Source organism: Hemitrygon akajei, chromosome 22 (assembly GCF_048418815.1).
Source record: "Hemitrygon akajei chromosome 22, sHemAka1.3, whole genome shotgun sequence".
Taxonomy (NCBI): Eukaryota; Metazoa; Chordata; class Chondrichthyes; order Myliobatiformes; family Dasyatidae; genus Hemitrygon; species Hemitrygon akajei.
Window position 1 is genome coordinate 57,465,809 of NC_133145.1, and position 24,340 is coordinate 57,490,148.

The window sequence follows — 24,340 nt, forward strand, 5'->3', positions numbered from 1 at the left end:
CTGGTCCTCCGCACTGCCATGGGTCTTACCGTTAATACTATATTCTGCCATCATATTTGACCTACCAAGGTGAACCACTTCACACTTATCTGGGTTGAACTCCATCTGCCACTAATAACCTTTCAGTGCAAATTCATATTAAGGCTCATACATTCATTCTTCTAGTCAGTTTGAATTTAATTCCTTGCAGATAGCTATTTACCATAGAAATAAATGTTATTCCTTTTCCTCCCAGTGGAATATTTATGCTAGCAACTTCAGTGCAGTCCCCAAAGAAGAAAATCTTGCATTTCATGGTAGCATTGTAACTTCCCCAGCACAACCAAAGAACTTTTTGACCAATGGATATTTTTGTTAAAACTGCACTGTCTCCATCTGCCATAGATTCTATTAAAAAACCTTGCATTATAATACATACTACCTGGCACCTTTTAGTCCCAATTACATAACCAGATGCAGAATGCATAGGGAATTTGTAGCAGCATTGTCTGTTCATCTCACTTTATTTTGTCATACAGTCAAATTTTCTTTTCTTTAAAAAAATTATGAGGTGCTTTTGCTATTTCTTTCAAATACCATATAACCTTAACTTTTAAGTGATCCCATCTTCCTTGATCTCATTAGTTTTGCCCTTAACAAAAGCTTTTGTTTCTCTCAGCCACTTTGCTTTATCAGTTGCTGAAAGAAGCAGAAGCATTGATTTATCCAAGCTCAGTAATAGTATTTGAATGGTAGTACTCTGTCAAAGGTGATTATATAATGAAGTTTAAAGTGCACTAAAGCAAACATCTGGTTAAAAATGGAATTGTTGGTTCTGTGTTTAAGCATGGTTATACACGGTCCAGTCTGTTTGATATTATGGAGAATGTTCTTTGTGGAATGCTTTAGGCCGGATTGAAATGATATCAGTTGTAATGATCCACTGATATTCCAGACCCTTTGCTAAATTACTTTGAAGTTTTCTGCTGAAGGTTGTGGATAAGCCACTGCAACTAATCTTATTTGCAAAACATGTTTAATCCTCAGATAAAAAAATTCACAGTAGTTAAATAATTTGGTAAAATTAAGTAATTTCAGGAACAGTATGCAATGTAAAGTTGCAAACAGACGTGTATTTAGATTGATGTTTTAAGCATTGCATCCAAACTAAAATTGATTTTTGCTAGAAGTTAAAAGATTGGCAATATTTGAGTATCATTACACTGGGGGTCAGCCATGTATTTGTGGATTAAAGACATCAAATCTGGAGAAAGGGAGAAAATTATCTTTTATGTAAAGTGCATGTTTAAATAAACTCATTGTGGCAGTATTTTTTACGCTCTCTGCTGTGTCTCACTCACTAAATGCACAAAAAAAAGCTAACATATATGTACACAAGAGATTCTGCAGATGCTGGAATTCCAGAACAACACACACAGAATACTGGAGGAACTCAGCAGGCTAAGCAGCATCCATGGAGAGGAATATAGAGCCTATGTTTCGAACCAAGACCCTTCAACAGGAAAATGTATCTAAAAAATGTGTTCCTCTTAGTAATTTCCTCATTCTTTTATTATTGTCTTAGGACATACCTCCTTAGCATTGTCCCTCACTAGTGTATTCTACAGCCTTCCTTCATTGACTTTGAAGACACACATTGGCCAAAACATAGGGTTGGAGAGGTGAGCAGGAGCTGCATTGTCTTTATCTTTGCCTGTTTGACATGAATCGCTGTGCAACTTTGAAATGTTTCCTTTGTCAGCCTGGTTTTGAAAACTGCTCTCGACCAGGTCTGGGGAATTAGTTGGGGTTCTTCCCTGATTGAAAACCAACCACACTTTGATCATTTCTTTGAATAGAGTGACAGATCTGAATTGCACTGGCTTATTCACATATAAAGGATTGCATGGGAGTACCTCAAATACATGAAAACATCAAGATAGTGACTTGGATCAAAAGCTTACAGAAAAATGCCACAGTATTACTCAAATCTTTTTTCTTTCATGTTGCTAAATAAATCATTTTCACTTTGATTTCATTTTTTTAAATCTTTGAACTAATAGGTTGTATTGAGAGTGCAGTTTCCTGACAGACACGTCTTACAGGGTTTCTTCAGACCTCTCGAAACAGGTGAATTATTTATAATGCTTTGTTCTAGTTTGGTTAAGATGCATACCCATGTGGGCTAATTCTGCATGTTGGAAGGAAGTTTAATCTGTCTTCTATTGGTTTACATCGCAAGTTACAGACATGTGCTAGTTACATTATTACAAAAGTCTGTGCCATGTTAAACACACCTCATTCCCTGTCTCCACAGCTTCAGACCCACATCAAATCTGGCTCCTCACTTCATATCTGAAATTCTCAAAGTTCAGAGTAATTTGTTATCAAAGTACATATACATCACCATATACAACCCTGAGGTTCATTTTCTTGTGGGCATACTCAATAAATCTATAGAATAATAACCATTAATAGAATCAATAAAAGACCACCCAATTTGGGTGTTCAACCAGAGGGCAGAAAACAGCAAACTGCAAATATAAAAAATTAATAATAATAATAATAATAATAATAATAATAATAATAATAATAATAAATAACCAATAAATATCAAGAACATGAGATGAAGAGTCCTTGAAAGTGAGTCTATAGGTTGTCAAAACATTTCAATGATGGGACAAGTGAAGTTATTGTCTTTGGTTGTAGAACCTGATGGTTGAGGGGTAATAACTGTTCATGAGCCTGGTGGTGTGAGCCCTGAGGTTCCTGTACCTCCTTACGGAAGGCGGCAGTGAGAAAGGAGCATGTCCTGGGTGGTGGGGGTCACGATGATGGATGCTGCTTTGCTGTGACAGTATTTCATGTAGATATCTTGATGGTGAGGAGGGCTTCACCTGTGATGCACTTGGCAATATCCACTACATTTTGTAGGATTTTCCGTTCAAGGGCACTGGGTGCACTCAATGGTGGGAGGCTTTACCTGTGATGGACTGGCCCACATCCATAATTTTTAATAGGATTTTCCATTCAAGGGCTTTGGTATTTCCATACCAGGCTATGATGCAACTAGTCAATATACTCTTCACTGTGCATCCACAGTGCTTGTCATACTGAATGTCTGCAAACTCATAAGGAAGTAGAAGTGCTGCTGTGCCTTCTTCGTTATTGCATTTACATGACGAGCCCAGGATAGGTCCTCTGAAATAATAACACTGGGGAATTTAAAGTTGCTGACCCTCTCTGCCACTGATCCTTCGATGAGGACTGGCTTGTGGACCTCTGGTTCTCCCTTCCTGAAGTCAATAATCAGCTCCTTGGTCTTGCTGACATTGAGTAAGAAGCTGTGGTTATGACACCTCTCAGCCAGATTTTCAATCTCTCTCCTATTTGTTTGTTTGTTTATTTGCAGGGTATGGACATCACTGGCATTATTAGCTGTCCATCCCCATTTCCCTCTGAATCCAATACAGTGAACAATTCTCCTATAATCTTTGGGATGTGGGAGGAATCTAGAGTACCCAGACAAAACCCACATAGTCTTTTTTTTGTAATTTATTTTTTATTGAAGTTCATCATCAAACAAACATTTCCATAAGATGTATTTCAGATACTGTACAAATATATCATATATTCTTATTTGCCACAAATCTCCCACATAATATTTATCTGAGGTATTCACTTATAGAGAAGAGAGGAAAGAAAGAACAAGCAAAAGGAGAAAACTATGTACAAGTAGGGACAATAATATGGAGGTATCAATGGAAGTGTACCAGTTCACAGAAATGGAGAGAGTTTGGATGGGAAAACTTGATAAGATATTTTATTACACCCGCTCAGAAATCCCATTATGATAGTAACCTCCCTGTTGCTGCAGAAATTGTGGAAATCAAGTGCAAGCCATTATCATATTTTCTGGGATTGCCCCATTATCAAAGACTATTGGAGTGGGATACACAATGCCCTACAAGACATTTTTAAATGTGAAATACCCTTAGAAAGTAAGACCATAAATTTTGGGTATAACCCACATAGTCTTAAGGAGAATGTGCAAACTCTGTACAGAGAACACCGGTGGTCTTGATTCAACCCGAGTTGCTGAAACTGTGAGACACTAACCACACCGTTGCACACTGCATTTCCTCAATCGTGAATTTTTACCTTCCTCTGTCTGATAATCTCTTCCCTTAGCAATTTGGATTACAGCATTTGAATCAGGAGTCTGCTATCAGACATGAAAAACAATGTGGTCTGCCCAATGTAACTGTGTGTAGGTAGGGTGTCAGTGCTGGGCATGTTGGCCGATATAAGAACACTGATGGTGGTTCATTTGTCCTTGCACTGAACTTGGAAAGTTTTGCAGAAACAACAATGGCGGCATCTTCAAGTTAATTGAGATTCCAGTTGTATGTCTCAGAAACAAGTCAAGTTGCTTTTATTGTCATTTCAACCATATCTGCTGGTACAGTACACAGTAAAAACGAGACAATGTTCCTCTAGGACCAGCATAAAGGAGGGCAGGGAACACTATTGCACAGCAGACATGTTTTGTGCTTTTTCTGAGAACTTGATCCTCAAATGTCATTTTCTTCAACAGTTCAAATTATTAGTATTATAATATACAGTAATAGGCACATTAAAGTTAGAGTGAACGTCATCACTGTCTGGCTCCCAAGTATGGCAAGTGGTCAGTACATCCCAATCATTCTACTGTTACTCAAGCTAGTTATTACTTAAATTCCAGACTTTATTGAATTATTTCAATTTCAATGACCAGAATCAGAATTAGGATTATTATCATTGATGTATGTTGTGAAATTTGTTGTTTTGTGGCATAAGAATTGCTACGAATCACAGGAATAAATAATGCAAAAGAGGAATAGTGAGGGGTTCATGGACCGTTCAGTAATCTGGTGGCAGAGGGGAAGTACAGTGCCTATAAAAAGTATTCACCCCACCTTGAAAGTTTTCATGTTTTATTGTTTTACAACATTGAATCACAGTGGATTTAATTTGGCTTTTTTGACACTGATCAACAAAAAAAGACTCTTTTGTGTCAAAGTGAAAACAGATCTCTACAAAGTGATCTAAATTAATCACAAATAGAAAACACAAAATAATTGATGGCTTAAATATTCACTCCCTTCAATATGACACACCAAATCATCACTGGTGCAGCCAATTGGTTTTAGAAGTCACATAATTAGTTAAATGGAGATCTGTTTTTGGAGACCTGTGTGCAGTCAAGGTGTTTCAATTGAATATAGTAAAAATACACGTCCAACTGCTGGTGAGTCAATATCCTGGAAAAAACTGTACCATGATGAGAAAAGAACACTCCAAGCAACTCCACGAAAAGGTCATTGAAAAGCACAAGTCAGGAGATGGATGCAAGAAAATTTCCAAGTCACTGAATATCCCTTGGAGTACAGTTAAGTCAATCAAGATAGAGAAAGAAGATGGCAGAGCTGTAAATCTACCTAGAGCAGGCCGACCTCAAAAACTGAGTGACCGTGCAAGAAGGGGACGAGTGAGGGAGGCCACCAAGAGACCTATGACAGCTCTAAAGGAGATACAAGCTTCAGTGGCTGAGATGGGAGGGACTATATATACAACCATTGTTGCCCATGTACTTCACCACAGCTTTATGGGAGACTGGCAAAGAGAAAGCCACTGTTGAAAAAAACGCACATGAAATCTCAGCTAGAGTTTGCCAGAAGGCATGTGGGAGACTCTGAAGTTAACAGGAAGAAGGTTCTATGGCCTGATGAAATCAAAATTGAGCTTTTTAGCCATCAGACCAAACACCACACATCATCAAAAACACACCATCTCTACCATGATGCATGGTGGTGGCTGCATCATGCTGTGGGGATGTTTCACTGCTGCAGGCCCTGGAAGGCTTGTGAAGGTAGAGGGTTAAATTAATGCAGCAAAGTACAGGGAAATCCTGGAGGAAAATCTGATGCAGTCTGCAGCAGAACTGAGACTTGGGAGATCTGCTTTTCCAGCAAGACAATGATCCAAGCATAAAGCCAAAGCTACACAGGACTAGCTTATAAACAATGAAGTTTGTGTACTGGAATGGCCAAGTCAAAGTCCAGACCTCAGTCCAATTGAGAATTTGTGGCTGGACTTTAAAAGCGCTGTTCTCTCACAATCCCCATGCAATCTGACTGAGCTTGAGCAGTTTTGTAAAGAAGGATGGAGAAAAATTACAGTGCACAGATGTGCAAAGCTGATACAGACTCAAGGCTGTATTTGTTGCCAAAGGTGCATCCACTGAATACTGATTTGAAGGGGGTGAATACTTATGCAGGCAATTATTTTCTTCTTTATATTCGTAATTAACTTAGATCATTTTGTAGAGATCTGTTTTCACTTTGACACAAAAGAGTCTTTTTCTGTTGATTGGTGTCAAAAAAGCAAAATTAAATCCACTGTGATTCAATGTTGTAAAACAATAAAACATGAAAACTTCCGAGGAGGTGGTGATATTTTTATAATCATTGTATCCGTTCCTTAAACATTGAGTGTATGACTTCAGGCTCCTGTGCCTCCTCCCTGGTGGTAGTAATGAGAAGAGGGCATGTTGGGGGGTGGTGAGGGTCCTTAATGATCAATATGCTGTCTTTTTGAGGTACTGACTATTGAAGATGCCTTTGATGGTGGGAAAGGTTGATCCCATTATGGAGCCAGCTGTGTCTACAATTCTCTGCAGCATCTTGCATTTCTGTTCTTTGGAGCTCCCGTACCAGATTCCATACACCAACACCATATTCACGTTTGCTGTTGTGGGCCGCATCAAAGGTGTTGATGAATCAGCATGCAGGAGCAATATTGAAAATCTGGCTGAGTGGTATAATAACAGCAACCTCTCACTCAGTATCAATAAGACCAAGAAACTGATTGTACAATTCAGGAGGTCCATGAGCCAGTAATCATCAGAGATGGTGAGGGTCAGTAACTTTAAATTCCTGGGTGTCACTACCTCCAAGGACTTGTCTTGGACCCATCATATAAATATAATTGCAAAGAAAGCATGACGGTGCCTCTACTTCCTCACTTCGGAGAGAGGCTCCCTGACCCAACATTACATCACACTTTTATATGCTAAAGATCAAAGGTATCAACAGGACAATTTGTATAATTACAATCCATTCATAATACTTCCTGAGTTGCACATAATTTTCAAACACTTTGATCTTCGCACTAGCATGCCCAAATGGAGTGTTAATCACCGCTGTCTCTGAGCTGCATTCATGCATATGCAGACATCTCAGGTGAATGAGATGTTGCCTGCTCTGGAATCAACCTCAGTCTGCAATTCCTGAAAGACCATTGTTCTGAGCTGCATTTTAAATTGAATCTACAATCTGCATTCAGATTTGAGGACTGGTTGCTCTTGAAGTTAATGGTTGCTATATAACGTATCTCCAGCATACGCCCTAACTCTGAGATGTACTCAGTAAATAGCAGCCTGACGTACTGACTGTTTTAAACTGTCGCAAAGGGCTTTGATCTCCCGTCCCTGGATCAGTGTCCAGAACTTTGGTTGCTCATCCAGTCTGTTACCCACTTTGTTGCTATACCTTATACCCTAACTAACGGGCTTAAGTGCCAGACACTCAGGACTTCCACTAAACCACTTGCCTCAGGATCACTTGAACAGTTACAACCAGACTGCCCTATTGCCTAACATTGATATTTTAGGCTCTGGCACCTTGGGGGAAAGTGCTGAATCAGGCCTTTGTCTACCAGAACTGACCCACCCAAAGTGCAGGTAAAATAACAAATAAAATTTAAGCATTTTTTTTGGAGTAGGGCTTCCCATTTTAGGGTGGAGAAATGTCCAAAATCATCAGTACTTTTTAATAAATTTGTGATGCAGTGAAACCAAGTTCCCTTCTTTGAAAGTATAAGTGACGATTGCTAGAAGTACTCAATAGATAAGGTGGGGTCTGTGGAGAGAAAAAAAGTAGAGTTAACACTTCAAATCCATGATTTTTTTGACAAAATTCATCAACCTTTCTCTTTTACAGCTTTGAACTGATGTATCAAGTGTTTTGTGCTTTTATGTCAGACTTTCTAAGTCTGCTTTTTATTGCTTTGTACTACTAATCTACAAACACCTACACACTCACTTTCAAGGACTCTACAACTCATGTTCTCAGTACTTTTTATTTACACAATTTGTCTTCTTTTGCACATTGGTTGTTAGTCTTCATGTATATAGTTTTTAAAAATTCTGTTGTATATCTTTATTTTCCTGTAAATGCCTGCAAGAAAATGAATGTCTAGGTAGTATGTGGTCACATATACATACGTTGATAACAAATTTACATAGACTTAACTGACTTCTTTTTGCTGTGTGCCAACTAGAGATTAAGTTTTTGCTGACATTGAACTGAAGAGGGTAACTTCACTCAATTTCACTAGCCCTATCATTGAAATGTTCCCTCTATCTATGGACTCACATTCATGGCTCTTTATCTCATGTTCTCGATATTTATTGCTTAATTTTTATTATTATTTCTTCTTTTTGTATTTTCACAGTTTGTTGTTTTCTGCATTCTGGTTGAATGCCCTAGTTGGGCAGTCTTTCATTGATGCTGTTGTGGTTATTATTCTATAGATCTATTGGGTATGCTGTAAGAAAATGAATCTGAGCATTGTATATGGTGACATATATGTACTTCAATAAGAAATTTACTTTGAACTTTGAAAACTATGCTTATATCTGCTGTAGATATAAAACCTTGATGTCATCACTTTGTTATCAACTTGGGCCAAAAATAATGTTTATCCGTGTTCATCCTTTTCTGCTTTTCCCTTGAAACTACAGAAAAGGCAGCAATTCTAAAACTGCTTTATTTTGCTAACTTTAAAAATCTATCACAAAGAGCTTTAAACATAACATTGATCATTTAAAGCATGTTAAGGGTCAGTTTTATTAGCCATATACATTTACAGATGTTAGGAATTTTCTGGTGTGACTTGACGCAATGTGCAACAAAACATACAACAATTGTAAAGAACAAGGAATTGTATAAAAATAAAGTTAGAAGTAGAGATATGGAATAAAATGTGCATAAATGCATATGTATATACCATGTAAAAAACATTGTAAAGAGTAGTTTGAAGTGTTTACAGTGCAGTGGTTTGCAGTGACTGATATAATAGATAGAGGGGATGAGAGGCTAACTAGAATGGTTGATCAATTAACTGTCTTGGGGATGACATTTTTAAGATGGTGTGAAGTTACACTTTCCACAAGGGGCTTTTTGGAAAAGGCAATTTGCTACAGCTTTATCATAAATGCAGAGGATTGGCAATACTTGAAGTTTTCATCCACAGAATGCCTCTGTGATGGAGAAGACCAATGGAAAATTATTTTCACATTTGTAAATTTATAGTTTCCTTAAACAGTCATAACTTGAGTCTTGGGGCTCTTCAAAATCATTTGAATGTGTGCATCAAACTGAAGGAGTCTTGTGAAGATATTGGCTAAAAGCTGCCAAACCATCTTCTATTTTCCTGGAATCATGTTTGTGTGATTTTACATTGCTTGTTCATCAGCTTGATTGCTTCCACTAGCTTATTGGTGATACATTTGTAGAGCAGCTTTCTGAAGTGACTAGTCCGAACCAGTGAGGCAACTTTAGCTTCAATGTGCTCATTGAGGACCATTCGTTGGTTATGTACTGTCGTATGATGTGGGCAATCATGGCCTTTTCATGACCATAAGTGTTCTTGGAAAACTTTTTTACAGAAGTGATTTGCCATTGCCTTCTAGTAGGCAGTGTCTTTACAAGATGGGTGACCTCAACCATTATCAATACACTTCAGAGATCTTCTGCCTGGCGTCAGCGGTCACATAACTAGGACTTATGATATGCACCAGCATATCATGGCTTCACGTGACCCTGATCGGTGGGGGGGGGGGGGTGGGGAGGAAGGGAGGGGGGAGGGTTACACTTTGTCCAAGGGTGACCTGCAGGCTAGCAGGGGGAGGGGGTACCTTACACCTCCTTTGGTAGAGATGTATATCCTCTCTGCCACCCATCGTTTAGGTGAGCTGTGAAAAATGCTTAATGTGTAAATTGTGTCACTGTTCAGAAAGTGAGTTTATTAGCCAACTGATAAACTGTGTGGCCTTGGAATTGAGTTGTGCGCAGGGGAGAGAGGGTCTGCAAGATAAAGCTGGGTGATATTGCAGTTCAGGGAACATGGGGTAATATTGTGTGGTTGAGAAAGGTGGTTGGTACCTTGTGAAATTTAAGACTTTATGTGGGGGCTGTTGTCACAAACAGTCTGACTGGTAAGATGCCTTAATGGGGAAACATGCATCAGAATATCAAAGCATAATAAAGTAAGTTATGTGTTCCTCCTGGGCCTTGTGGAGGGGAAGGGCACAAATGAACATAGAACAGTACACAATATTGTGTCAACTCTTTAACCTGCTGTAATTCAATCTAACCCTTCCCTCCCACACAGCTCTCCATTTATCTTTCCTCTTTCTATTTATCTAAGAATGTCTTAAGTGTTCCCAATATGTCTGGCTCTACACCACCCTTGGCAGTGCATTGAAAGCACCTAAAACACTGAAAAATAACGATCTTTCACATTCACATTCCCCCCCCCCTCCCCCAGACACCCTAAATATGTTCCCTCATATTGGACATTTCCACCCTGGGAAAAAGTCATTGGCTGTCCACTCTATGTCTTTATCATCTTGTATACCTCCCTCAAATTACCTCTCACTCTACTCCACTGCAAAGGGAAAAGCACAATCTTGTTCAACTTTTCCTCATAAGATGATAGATAGATAGATACTTTATTCATCCCCATGGGGAAATTCAACTTTTTTCCAATGTCCCATACACTTGTTGTAGCAAAACTAATTACATACAATACTTAACTCAGTAAAAAATATGATATGCATCTAAATCACTATCTCAAAAAGCATTAATAATAGCTTTTAAAAAGTTCTTAAGTCCTGGCGGTTGAATTGTAAAGCCTAATGGCATTGGGGAGTATTGACCTCTTCACCCTGAGGAGCATTGCATCGATAGTAACCCGTCGCTGAAACTGCTTCTCTGTCTCTGGATGGTGCTATGTAGAGGATGTTCAGAGTTTTCCATAATTGACCGTAGCCTACTCAGCGCCCTTCGCTCAGCTTTTTTCGGGCTGAGACCCTTCGTCAGGACTAACTGAAAGAAAAGTTAGTCCTGACGAAGGGTCTCGGCCCAAAACGTCGACAGTGCTTCTTCCTATAGATGTTGCCTGGCCTGCTGCGTTCCACCAGCATTTTGTGTGTGTTGCTTGAATTTCCAGTATCTGCAGATTTCCTCGTGTTTGCTATAAGTCATCCTGTAGGAGCAGAATTAGGCCATTACGCCCATCAAGTATGCATCATTGAATCATGGCTGACTCAGCGGGCCGAATGGTCTAATTCTGATTGCTGAGTGTTTGGTGGGGCCAATTTATCAATAAGGACGGGAGCATTTCAGCTACTCCAGACCCACAAGTACAGAACCCAGTGATTCCACCCTTCCTGCCCGGTTTCAGCTGAGGTGTGTCCCACTGGAAATTGTGTTGCTTGTTGTTAAGAGCAGAGTGGCTGTTAAAATGAAGCCAGCTATCCGCATTCTTGTGGTCACTTAACACTTGCACTAATGTTTTCGATCCTGCCATTCAATCCGCTTTCATAAACACCAAAAGTAGGTAAATTTCAATTACATTCCAGATATTTTGCAACTAATCTCTGATGTAACCACAACAAAGGTCAAAATAAATTTATTATCAAAGCATATATACGTCACCATATACAGTCCTGAGATTTGTTTTCTTGCGGCCATACACAGTAAATCCAAGAAACCAAAGTGCATGACCATACACTTCCCAACACTGTATTCCTCTGCTATTTCTTTGCCCATTCTCCTAATCTGTCTGTCCTTCTGTAGCCTCTCTACTTCCTCAAAACTACCTGCCCCTCCACCTATCTTCATATCATCTGCAAAGTTTGCAACAAAGCCATCAATTCCATCATCTAAATCATTGACATATAACGTAAAAAGAATCAGTCCAACAGAGACCCCTGTGGAACACCACTGGTCACTGGCAGTCAACCAGAAAAGGCTCCCTTTATTCCCTCAATTTGCCTCCTGCCAATCAGCCACTGCTTTATCCATTCTACAATTTTCCCTGTAATACCATGGCTCATAGCTTATTAAGCAGCCTCATGTGTGGCACCTTGTCAAAGGCCTTCTGAAAATCCGTGTACACAAAATCAACGGACTCTCCTTTGTCAGGTAAGATTTTTCCTTGAGGAAACCATGGTGACTACAGCCTATCTTATCATGTGCTCCAAATACCCTGAGACCTCATCCTTAATAATCAACTCCAATATGTCCCAATTATAGGCAATAGACAATAGGTGCAGAAGTAGACCATTCGGCCCTTCGAGCCTGCACTGCCATTTTGAGATCATGGCTGATCATCTACTATCAATACCCGGTTCCTGCCTTGTCCCCATATCCCTTGATTCCCTTATCCATAAGATACCTATCTAGCTCCTTCTTGAAAGCATCCAGAGAATTGGCCTCCACTACCTTCCGAAGCAGTGCATTCCAGACCCCCACAACTCTCTGGGAGAAGAAGTTTTTCCTTAACTCTGTCCTAAATGACCTACCCCTTATTCTCAAACCATGCCCTCTGGTACTGGACTCTCCCAGCATCTGGAACATATTTCCTGCCTCTACCTTGTCCAATCCCTTAATAATCTTATATGTTTCAATCAGATCCCCTCTCAATCTCCTTAATTCCAGCGTGTACAAGCCCAGTCTCTCTAACCTCTCTGCATAAGACAGTCCAGACATCCCAGGAATTAACCTCGTGAATCTACGCTGCACTTCCTCTACAGCCAGGATGTCTTTCCTTAACCCTGGAGACCAAAACTGTACACAATACTCCAGGTGTGGTCTCACCAGGGCTCTGTACAAGTGCAAGAGGATTTCCTTGCTCTTGTACTCAATTCCCTTTGTAATAAAGGCCAACATTCCATTAGCCTTCTTCACTGCCTGCTGCACTTGCTCATTCACCTTCAGTGACTGATGAACAAGGACTCCTAGATCTCTTTGTATTTCTCCCTTACCTAACTCTACACCGTTCAGATAATACTCTGCCTTCCTGTTCTTACTCCCAAAGTGGATAACCTCACACTTATTCACATTAAATGTCATCTGCCAAGTATCTGCCCACTCACCCAGCCTATCCAAGTCACCCTGAATTCTCCTAACATCCTCATCACATGTCACACTGCCACCCAGCTTAGTATCATCAGCAAATTTGCTGATGTTATTCTCAATGCCTTCATCTAAATCGTTGACGTAAGTTGTAAACAGCTGTGGTCCCAATACCGAGCCCTGTGGCACCCCACTAGTCACCACCTGCCATTCCGAGAAACACCCATTCACCGCTACCCTTTGCTTTCTATCTGCCAACCAGTTTTCTATCCATGTCAATGTCTTCCCCCCGATGCCCTGAGCTTTGATTTTACCCACCAATCTCCTATGTGGGACCTTATCAAATGCCTTCTGAAAATCGAGGTACACTACATCCACTGGATCTCCCCCATCTAACTTCCTGGTTACATCCTCGAAAAACTCCAACAGATTAGTCAAGCATGATTTACCCTTGGTAAATCCATGCTGGCTCGGCCCAATCCTATCACTACTATCTAGATATGCCACTATTTCATCCTTAATAATGGACTCTAGCATCTTCCCCACCACCGATGTCAGGCTGACAGGTCGATAGTTCTCTGTTTTCTCCCTCCCTCCTTTCTTAAAAAGTGGGATAACATTAGCCATTCTCCAATCCTCAGGAACTGATCCTGAATCTAATGAACATTGGAAAATGATTACCAATGCATCCGCAATTTCCAGGGCCACCTCCTTTAGTACCCTAGGGTGCAGACCTTCTGGACCTGGGGATTTGTCAGCCTTCAGTCCCATCAGTCTTATCATCACTGTTTCCTTCCTAATGTCAATCTGTTTCATTTCCTCTGTTACCCTATGTCCTTGGCCCATCCATACATCTGGGAGATTGCTTGTGTCTTCCATAGTGAAAACAGATCTAAAGTACTCATTAAATTCTTCTGCCATTTCTCTGTTTCCCATAACAATTTCACCCAATTCATTCTTCAAGGGCCCAACATTGTTCTTAACTATCTTCTTTCTCTTCACATACCTAAAAAAGCTTTTGCTATCTTCCTTTATATTCCTGGCTAGCTTGCGTTCGTTCGTACCTCATTTTTTCTCCCCATATTGCCTTTTTAGTTAAGTTCTGTTGTTCCTTAAAAACTTCCCAATCATCTGTCCTCCCACTCACCTTAGCTCTGTCATATTTCCTTTTTTTTTAAAAATGCTATGCAATCTCTGACTTCCTTTGTCAACCACTGTGGCCCCTTTCCCCCCTTTGAATCCTTCCTTCTCTGGGGGATGAACTGATTTTGCACCTTGTGCATTATTCCCAAGAATACCTGCCATTGCTGTTCCACTGTCTTTTCTGCTAGGCTATCTGTCCAGTCAACTTTGGCCAGCTCCTCCCTCATGGCTCCATAGTTTCCCCTGTTCAACTGCAACACTGACACCTCCGAGCTGCCCTTATCCTTCTCAAATTGCAGATAAAAACTTATCATATTATGATCACTACCTCCTAATGGCTCCTTTACTGCAAGATCGCTTATCAAATCCTGTTCATTACATAACACTAAATCCAGAATAGTCTTGTCCCTGGTCGGCTCTCGTACAAGCTGTTCCAAGAATGCATCCCGTAGGCACTCTACAAACTCCCTATCCTGTGGTCCAGCACCAACCTGATTCTCCCAGTTCACCTGCATGTTGAAATCCCCCATAACTACTGCGACATTACCTTTGCCACATGCCAATGTTAACTCCCTATTCAACTTGCACCCAATATCCATGCTACTGTTTGGTGGCCTGTAGACAACACCCATTTGGGTCCTTTTGCCATTACTGTTCCTCAGTTCTATCCACACAGACTCTACTTCTCCTGACCCTATGTCCCCCCTTGCAAAGGACTGAATCTCATTCCTCACCAACAGGGCCACCCCACCCCCTCTGCCCACATTTCTGTCCCTACGATAGCACGTATACCCTTGTACATTCATTTCCCAGGTCTGATCTCCCTGCAGCCATGTCTCCGTTATCCCAACAACATCATAGTTACCCATTCGCACCTGAGCTTCAAGCTCATCCGCCTTATTTCTGACACTTCGTGCATTCAGATATAGAATTTTTAGACCATTTCTCCTCTCTCTGTTTGAATCGCTGCCTATTGTGCTTAACCCAGTTCCCCGAACTCCCATCGGGCTATATGCCCCTAGAATTTTGTTGTCCTTCCTAAATTTACTTATTCTTTCAACACATTTAACTCCATGTTCCATCAGACCATCCCTCTTTACATGTGTCCTCCTTATCACTTGTTCCACCTCACCTTTCTTTACTACACACTTAATATTCTGGAACCGTGTAGTCCCCACCTGTCCTTTATTCCTCCTCTCGCTATCCTCTCTCACATTCTGGATCACCGCCCCCTGCAAATTTAGTTTAAACCCCCCCAAGAAGCTCTAGCAAACTTCCCTGCAAGAATGTTAGTACCGCTCCAGTTCAGGTGTAAACCGTCCCTTCGGAACAGATCCCACCTTCCCTGGAACAAAGCCCAATTATCTACAAACCTGAAGCCCTCCCTCCTGCACCATCCTCTCAGCCATGTATTAATCTTTATAATCTTTCTGTTACTTGCCTCACTCGCATGTGGCACAGGTAGCAATCCTGAGATTGTTACCCTGGAGGTCCTGCTCTTCAGCTTCGCACCTAACTCCCTGAACTCCCTACGCAGGACCCCCTCACTCATCCTACCCACGTCATTGGTCCCTACATTGACCACAACATCTGGATTCTTGCCCTCCCTCTCGAGAATAACCTGCACCCGATCTTCCCCACAAAATCTCCTATCCGCCCCCCTGACTATAGAATCCCCTATCAATACCGCTCTCTTCTCTTCCCTCCTCCCCTTCCTAGTCGAAGGTCCAACCTCAGTGCCAGAGACAGGACCACTGCAGCTTGTTCCTGGTAGGTCATCCCCACCAACAGTATCCAAAACGGTATACTTATTTTTGATGGGAACGGCCACAGGGGTGCTCTTCTCTCTCTGTCTGCTCCCCCTGCCTCCCTTGACTGTCACCCATTTGCCTACCTCCTATCTTTTCGGTGTGACTACTTCCCGATAACTCTTATCTATCTCTGCCTCTGCCTCCCGAATGATCCGTAGTTCATCCAGCTCCTGCTCCAATTCCCTAACTCGGTCTGATAGGAGCTGCAGCTGGATGCACCTATTGCAGGTGTGGTCATCAGGGACAACTGTGTTGACTCTGACCTCCCACATACTGCATACGGAGCACACCACTGCTCTAACTGTCTCCCCCATTACCTGATCCCAGATTAGTCAGAATAAATGAAAAGCAGGCTTCTTGCCGAAGTCCTCTTGTGCTGAAGCCCGCTGAGCCAAAGCCCAGCACTCTGCTCCTGCGCACTCCGCTGCCGGCTCCTGAAAGTGGGCCGCTTTTTAAAGCCCGCGCTCGCCGCTGACGTCACCCGTGTTTGCGCAGCTTTACCTTCCTCCTCAGGTACTCTCCAGGTAGGTCCGAGGGTCTCGGCCTACCTACAACGGCTGATCCTCCGATCTCCAGTCGTTTTTCGATCACGAGCACTCCTTACGCCCGCTCCGCTGCCCGCACCGACGCAATTAATGGGAATCTACTGTATCTGACAATTTAAACTATAAATATTTAGACTGCAAATGAACAAGAGAAATGAAAATACTTTGTAATGAAGTAATCAAGTCCTATTTCTCTTTTATTTCGTTTCTTTTTTAATTTCCACCCCTATCTCCAGTTTCAAAATAGCATTTGTTCAAGTATAGTTTAGGGCACTTTCAAATCAAGAGAGGGAATCACAAAATAATTACAACCTAGATTACTTGATCTCTCTTTAAAGATACTGTGATCACCCAGCTTGCCAATTTAGCATCCAGATGACTATGGAATTTTTGCCTCTAATTCTGTGTCCTTTGCGATTACTACGTGAAAACAATCCAGTTGTCATAATTTTCCCTTACTCTTGCTCTTCATTGTAAAGCAATTTACAGTATTTACATTTCCGATCTGCAACTCGCATTTAGACTTCCATAAGACAGAAGGAGGATCTTGGTACCACAGGGTTTAGTTAAAACAAGTAGTTGGAAGGAAAGGGACATAGTGTAGGCAGAAGGGAATAATTAAGTTGGCCATTTGATTACTAATTTATTTGGTTTGGCACAACCCTGAGAGCTGAAGGGCCTGTTCCTGTGCTGTACTGTTCTGTGTTCTGTAGTTAAAGAAGCTGGATAAAAGCATGAAAGCTGGCTGCTGATGTAGTGGCATCTGCACTGGACTTCGAGGCGAATGGTCCCAGTTTTGAATCCAGCCGCCTCCTTCCATGCTTTCCATTCATACTGGGTTGAGCTTTGAGCTAGCAACTTGGGCAGCTCGGTCTCATAAAAGCAGACAAAAATGCTAAAGAAATGGCAAGGTTTCTGCCTAATGCACCAGATTTTCGGGCCAAATAGCCTTTTTGCTGCAAATGCTACATAAGGTAAAAATGGAGGCTCTTTCATGTATTCTGTTGGATTTTTTGAGAAAATTTTAGGCTGGCGTGGTGGAGTGGCGGTTAGCAAAACACTATTACAGCGCCTACAACCTGGGTTAAATTCTAGCACTGTCTGTAAGGAATTTGTATGTTTGCCCCGTGACCACGTGGGCTTCCCCCGGGTATTCTGGTTTCCTCTCATTGATCATGTGGGTGTAATTGGGTGACGCAGGCTCATTGGGTCAGATGGGACTGTTACCATGCTGTATTGCTAAATAATAAGTAAGTAAATTTAATTTGTGTTGAATAGTGAATAAAAGAGTCAGAACTGTGATTTAAGTTTGTTTAGAAGTCAGCTGAGCTGTTTAAATGGACTGAGTATGACTTCACTGAGCACAGTATATATTTTTAACTAGGCAATATTTTTGTGGAAGAATTTTTGTGCTGCAAAAGTGCAGCTTAAATTGTGTGGAAACAGTCCAAGCAGCAAGATTGTAACAAACTTTAGTCCAATTGAGCTTCTCCAGCATGTTCTGTGTATTGCTCTAGATTTCCAGTATCTGCAGTACTTCTTGTGTCTTAGTCCAGTTGTAGTTCCTGCCCATCCTAAAATGAGCTAAACAACAACAACGATGTTCTCACGTTGAGAAGGAATTGTTTTTTTTGTCAACAATGTTTAATTAGGTTTTGTTTTGATATGGACATTTGAACGAAATACTTCATTTATGTACTTGTTGAGCTCTCTGAAGTTGCTACAGGAACAGCTTTTCTGTGTGCCAATACTGGCAGTTGTATTTGAGGAAGAACGTCTGGAATTTCTCCTTTTTTAAAAAAAAGGGTAAATACTATACCAAGCGGTGCTTTTTTTGTCAGTGAACCACCAGGCATTGTAGTGGTAATGGCAAAGAATCTCTTAACCCTTTAGATTCTGCATTAACAACAGTTGGCATAAACTGTACTTAAATTTAGTTTTCAATGTTATTTCCAAAAATATACAGTATATTATGAAGTTAACTTATATAGTTGCAGTGTTGCTAACATAAATATACACATCATCATATAACATGAAAGAAACTGTGTAAGCTTATGGATGTTGTTAAGTGTTTAAATGGTTAAATCAAGGGTCAGACATTTTGTGAACTTCCACTTGCCTTTGAAGTCTATCCCTCGCTTGTTGTATTGGATGGATTTTATTAGAGACTTCCAGCAATGGTTGTTAAAAATTCCTTAGATGTTTCCCTTCTCCTGTTGCATTTTTAATGTTGAATTTGATTATTATATACCACTCCGTTGAAAATATTATGAGAAAAATACAGCATTATATGTGCTGAAACATAAATAATCTTGAAGCAGCTGTGCATAAATTCATTTTTCAAACATAGTTTTAAAATGGAATTCATTGATGTTAGCAACAGCTAAAGTTAAAAGATGCATCATGAAGGGAAAATAGTTTTAGTTAAGCATACACTTGCATAGTAACTTCACACCTTCATATTACCATCAGGATCCCTGAACCAGCGTGGATGACTTCTTTCACCTTAACACTGCTCTGATCCCACAATCTTATGAACTCACTTTCAAGGACTCTGCAACTAATGTCCTTAGTATTTTTCATTCATTTAATTATTTATTGCTTGTTTTTCTTCTTTGGGCTGGGCCGGTTCTACTTGTTGCTCAACAGCATTTACTTTGCTCTCCATGGCGCTAAGGCTGTGAGCTTGCTCCAGCTCTTCCGGGCTTCGTGTCTGCCAGCTCCACGACGTTTTGCTTCGCTGTGTGATGAACTGTGGCTGAGTCTGTGAGCATGCTCCAGGCTTCGTCTCTACGGACTCACGTTTGTTCTGAGTGCTTTCCACAATTTGTGCTTTTTTCTCTCTGCGCACTGGGTGTTTGTTAGTCTTTTTTTATGGGTTCGTTTGGGTTTCTTGCTTTGTGGCTGCCTGTAAGGAGACAAATCTCAAGGTTGTATAATTTATACATATTTTATAATAAATGTACTTTGAACTTTTTTTGTATTTGCACAGTTTGTCTTATTTTCACGTTGTTTGTCAGTCTCTGTGTGTAGTTTTTCATTGATTCTGTTTGTATTTCTTTGTTCTGTGAATGCCTGCAGGAAAATGAATCTCAGGGTTGTTTATGGTGACATATATGTAGTTTGATAATAAATTTACTTGAACTTTGAACTTTTGAACCTGGAGGCACTCGACGACCAGTTTGGACATATACCCATTTATAAAGTAATGCACGTGCTGATAATTTTCCACACAACTGACAGTAGTTGGATCAGTGAACAGATGATAAGTATGGTGTAGAGAGTGGAGGGATGCATCCTGGTCAGAAACCAATAGGGTGTTCTGTGCATGGGACCACACCTGCCTCTGATGTCTGAATCCCTCAGCTGTCTCTTGGAGCCAAAAGGCAATGTCTCTCTCACTATAGCATTTCTCATTGTTGCACTTGATACTGGCCTGGAAGCGTGCAGCTGCTGCTTCCTACGCCCAGCCATCAAAGGCCTGAATCCTTTTGTTGCTGGCACAATGGTATCAGTTTGCTACTTTGAAACTCCGGCTAAATCGTTGAGCAGATTTCTGATGGCCACCTGATTGTGACTTATGAAGCAAGAGACTGGTTTGCAGCTTGCTTCAGAGCGTCAGTCTAAACTGCGTGCACATGATCAGAGCGGCAGCGTGTAGTGCAACTTTCTAACTCAGTTTATAAAGCTGTCACTGAGCCATGCTGATGTTTTGTAATCTCATGCTCCAGAATAGGGACGGCAGTAGGAGCATAGCTCTTACTGTAATGTTCTTACAGCACCAGTGATCCCGTTTCAATTTCTGCCACTCTGTAAGCAGTTAGTATGATCTCCCTGCCACCATGTGTGATTCTAAAGGGTGCTCCGGTTTCCTCCCTCATTCCAGTAATAGACAATAGACAATAGGTGCAGAAGTAGACCATTCGACCCTTCGAGCCTGTACCGCCAGGGTGTATGGGTTAATTGGTCAGATGGGTGTAATTGGGCAGCACAGGTTTGTCAAGCCGGAAGGCTTATTACAGTGCTGTATCTCTAAATAAAAACAAAATAAAATAAAGTAAGTTTCACAGAGAGTGGTGGGTGTGCGGAATGCACTGCCGGGGCGGTGGTCATGGCATTAGGGACATTTAACAACCTCTTAGATAGGCACATGGATGATAGAATAAATTGAGGCCTATGTAGGAGGGAGAGGCTAGTTTGATCTTAGAAGAGGCTAATAGGTCAGTATAACTTTGTGGGCCAAAGGGTCAGTACTATGCTGTGGTCTTCTCCACTCAGTGGCCACTTTATTAAGTACCTCCTGTGCCTAATAAAGTGGCCACTGTGCATCCTCTGCTGCTGTAGCCCATCACTTAAAGGTTTAATGTGTTCAGAGATGTTCTTCCACACACCACTGTTGTAACGTGTGGTTATCTGAGTTACTGTCGCCTTCCTGTCAGCTTGAACCAATCTGGCCATTCTCCTCTGACCTCTCTCATTAACAAGGTGTTTTTGCCCACTGAACTGCCTCTCACTGGATTTTTTTTTGTTTTTCACACATTCTCTATAAGCTCTGGAGACTGTTGTGTGTGAAAATCCCAGGAGATCAGTTTGTGAGAAACTCAAACCACTCCATATGGCACCAGCAACCATTCCACAGTCAAAGTCACTTAGATCACATTTCTTCCCCATTCTGATGTTTGGTCTGAACAACAACTGAACCTCTTGACCATGTCTGCATGCTTTTATGCATTGAGCTGCTGCCACATGATTGGCTGATTAAATATTTGCATTAACGAGCAGATGTAACTAGTAAAGTGACCATTGAGTGTATATAGACAGTCATGAACTTACAAATTAGGTATAGAATCAGCAAGTAAGTCAATATAAGTAAGTATAAGAGGATACTTTGTAATAATGGGAAGGAGAACACAATATATTTCTTGGAAATATTTGGAGTTGAGGTATAGGGACCTGGGAGGCCAGGTGCACAAATCTGTGAAAGCAATAATGCAGATTAATAGGACCATTAATATACAGGTATACCTGATAAAGTGGTCACTGGGTGTCTGTCTTGGAATACTTGCACTCAAACCTACGGCTTACTTCTGGATTTCGCTGAAGTTAATGTTTCATTTTGAGCAGGTTTTTGAAGATAATCCATCCAAACTTCCCACAACATTGATACTGTAATAATTAATTGCAAACTGTTGATTATTGAGCTGAATGGTGGAGAATGAAGGGTCTTTTTTTTCATTATTTGGATATCAGGAATAAATGACATGGTTGAAAATTTGCTTTAGGTCACAATAATAATTTGCCTAAACCTACAAAGAAAATCTCCTGTTACAACAAAGTAACTTGATCATCTCCATGTCAATTATCCCCATATTTTCTGAATGAGCTTGCTAGTGAATGCAGATTTAACACGGCCATCAGCAGCTGAGTAACCTCCTCTCTCGTTGAAACCTTTCCTCCCAACCAGCTTAACAGATGGTGCTATATTGAAATGTACAGTTGATGAACTGACCCAGTGTGACAGCTGGCTGCATCGTTAATTTTACATTTAAGTATTTACACACGAGCTGATATTCCCGGTAACTCTCAACCACAAGAAGTAGAAGGTTGACTTCTTTCTGCTGCAGCTTGACAAAGAATGTAATGGTGTAATCGTGGGTCTGTATGTAACTTAATCCCACATTGTTATTATTCCGAGAGAACAAAACGTCCTTGTTTCCAGCTTCATTTGAGGTTCTGAGCGCAGCCTCTGTTTGTGCAATCATAGTTCTTAATTATGTTGAATTTTCCAGTTTAGTATTCTAAAATAATTGACTGAATATTATGAATTTGCGCCAAAAGTAACTGATGGTTGAACTGCTGGTTAGGCTTTCCTTCAGTCCTTCAAAGAAAACAAAAGGATTTTGACTGAAGCTTATATATCATTAACAGAGCTTTAACTTGAGTACTGTGAACTAGTGCAACACTATTAGTGCTCGGGGTGTTCCAGAGTTTGAAGTTCAATTCCGTCGCCATCCATAGGAAGTTTGGATGTTCTCCCTGTGAACCGCATGGGTTTCCTCCCACACTCCAAAGGCGTACTAGTTAGTAGGTTAATTGGTCACTGTAAATAATCCATGATTAGACGAGGGTTAAATAGGTGGCTTGCTTGGTGGCGTGGCTCGTTTAGGGTGGAAGGGCCTGTTCTGCACTGTATCTCTAAATAAACACACGCACGCACGCACGCACGCACGCACGCACGCACGCACGCACGCACGCACGCACACACACACACACACACACACACACACACACACACACACACACAGTGTGGCTGATGGAAACTGGACCATGAGGATTCTAGTTATGTGGTCAAATTGTGGGACTGAACACTACTGCTTGTCAAAAGGCCAAAGCACATGAGACAGCAGTGGCCCTGTTCCATGTATGCTTCTACAGGTCTTGTAGAAGTGTTTCTCTGAGATTCATTGGTAACTTGGTATTTCAGTGGTAATTGGTAACTGTAAAATTAAGTGTCTCCTGAGATCATTGTTGGTAAAACTACTTAATTTTGTATTTCTCCAACAGTCGGAGCACTGATGGAATTTGTGAAGATGCATCTGAAGGACCCAGACATTTCATTTTATTTATGTAAGTAAAATAAGTGCAGCTGAATCCATGGGCTCTTCGCTTTTAGGATGGTTTTATTTGGGAGGCTGTGCATTTGTCATAGATTTCAAAGCAATGTACACAAAATGCTGGAGGAACTCTGAGACTGGACAGCTTTAATGGAAATGAACGGTAAATGTTTTGAAACCCCATGACAAAGAAGCTTTGGATGGAAGCTGGATCATGAGTATTTTGACTCTTTGAAACGTAGACTTTTTATTCCTTTCCATAGATGCTGCCTGATCTGCTGAGTTCCTCCAGCATGTTGTTGTGTGTGTTGCTCTGAATTTCCAGCATCTGCAGAATCTCTTGTGTTAAATCATAGATTTCAGTTGCCTGATTGCAACCAAACTGATTAATGCACTCTAAAGAAAATTATTCAAAATGATCTCGATGCATGAGATTTTTGGTAGTGGATCTTAAAGGATGATATTGAAGTAAATCTTTCTGAAATAGAGATCACTCATTTGACTTGAGTAAACTGATTTGTAGAATGAAACTAAAATCATAAAATTATTTTACAGTAAAAATGAGAGTGCACAATCCATTTTAATGTGCATAAAGTGCTCCATTTAATTTAATTATCTGGTTTTGTTTTCAAGCTCAGCTGTCAGGTTGATGGTTAAAGAAGGGTTATTGAAGGATATTACCTATGTACTGGCAAAACCTTATTCCAGTAAGTTATTTGTCTTTTAGCCATGAGTAATTTGGGATTGTTCTGGATGCCGTGGTAGCTTAATAGTTAGCGTGACGCTATTACAGCTTGGCGTGTTCCAGAGTTCCGAGTTCAGATCCATCGCCTTTCTAAGAGGAGTCTCTGTACTTCTTCCCCAGGTGTTCAAGTTTCCTCCCACAGTCCAAAGACGTACCGGGTGGGTCAATTGGTTGTTGAAACTGTCCCATGATTAGATTAGGGTTTATCAGAGTGCTAGCATTGCTGGCGCTGTGTGGCTTGAAGGGCCTACTCCGT

The 24,340-nt window shown here is 40.9% G+C and overlaps 1 protein-coding gene across 2 annotated transcripts in view; it reads left to right on the top strand.

Annotated features, from left to right (window-relative positions):
- Positions 1 to 24,340, top strand: part of aspscr1 (ASPSCR1 tether for SLC2A4, UBX domain containing) — a 290,192-nt gene that overhangs the window by 170,264 nt on the left and 95,588 nt on the right. The window contains exons 11-13 of one of the 2 annotated variants that reach the window (XR_012095994.1): positions 2,043 to 2,109; positions 23,290 to 23,352; positions 23,973 to 24,046. Coding sequence is in view for 1 of the 2 variants with exons in the window: in XM_073026315.1 (XP_072882416.1) it covers positions 2,043 to 2,109; positions 23,290 to 23,352 (130 nt within the window). In the remaining variant the exon portion in view is untranslated. The remainder of the gene's footprint in view (positions 1 to 2,042; positions 2,110 to 23,289; positions 23,353 to 23,972; positions 24,047 to 24,340) is intronic. The other variant, XM_073026315.1, reaches the window with a different exon arrangement.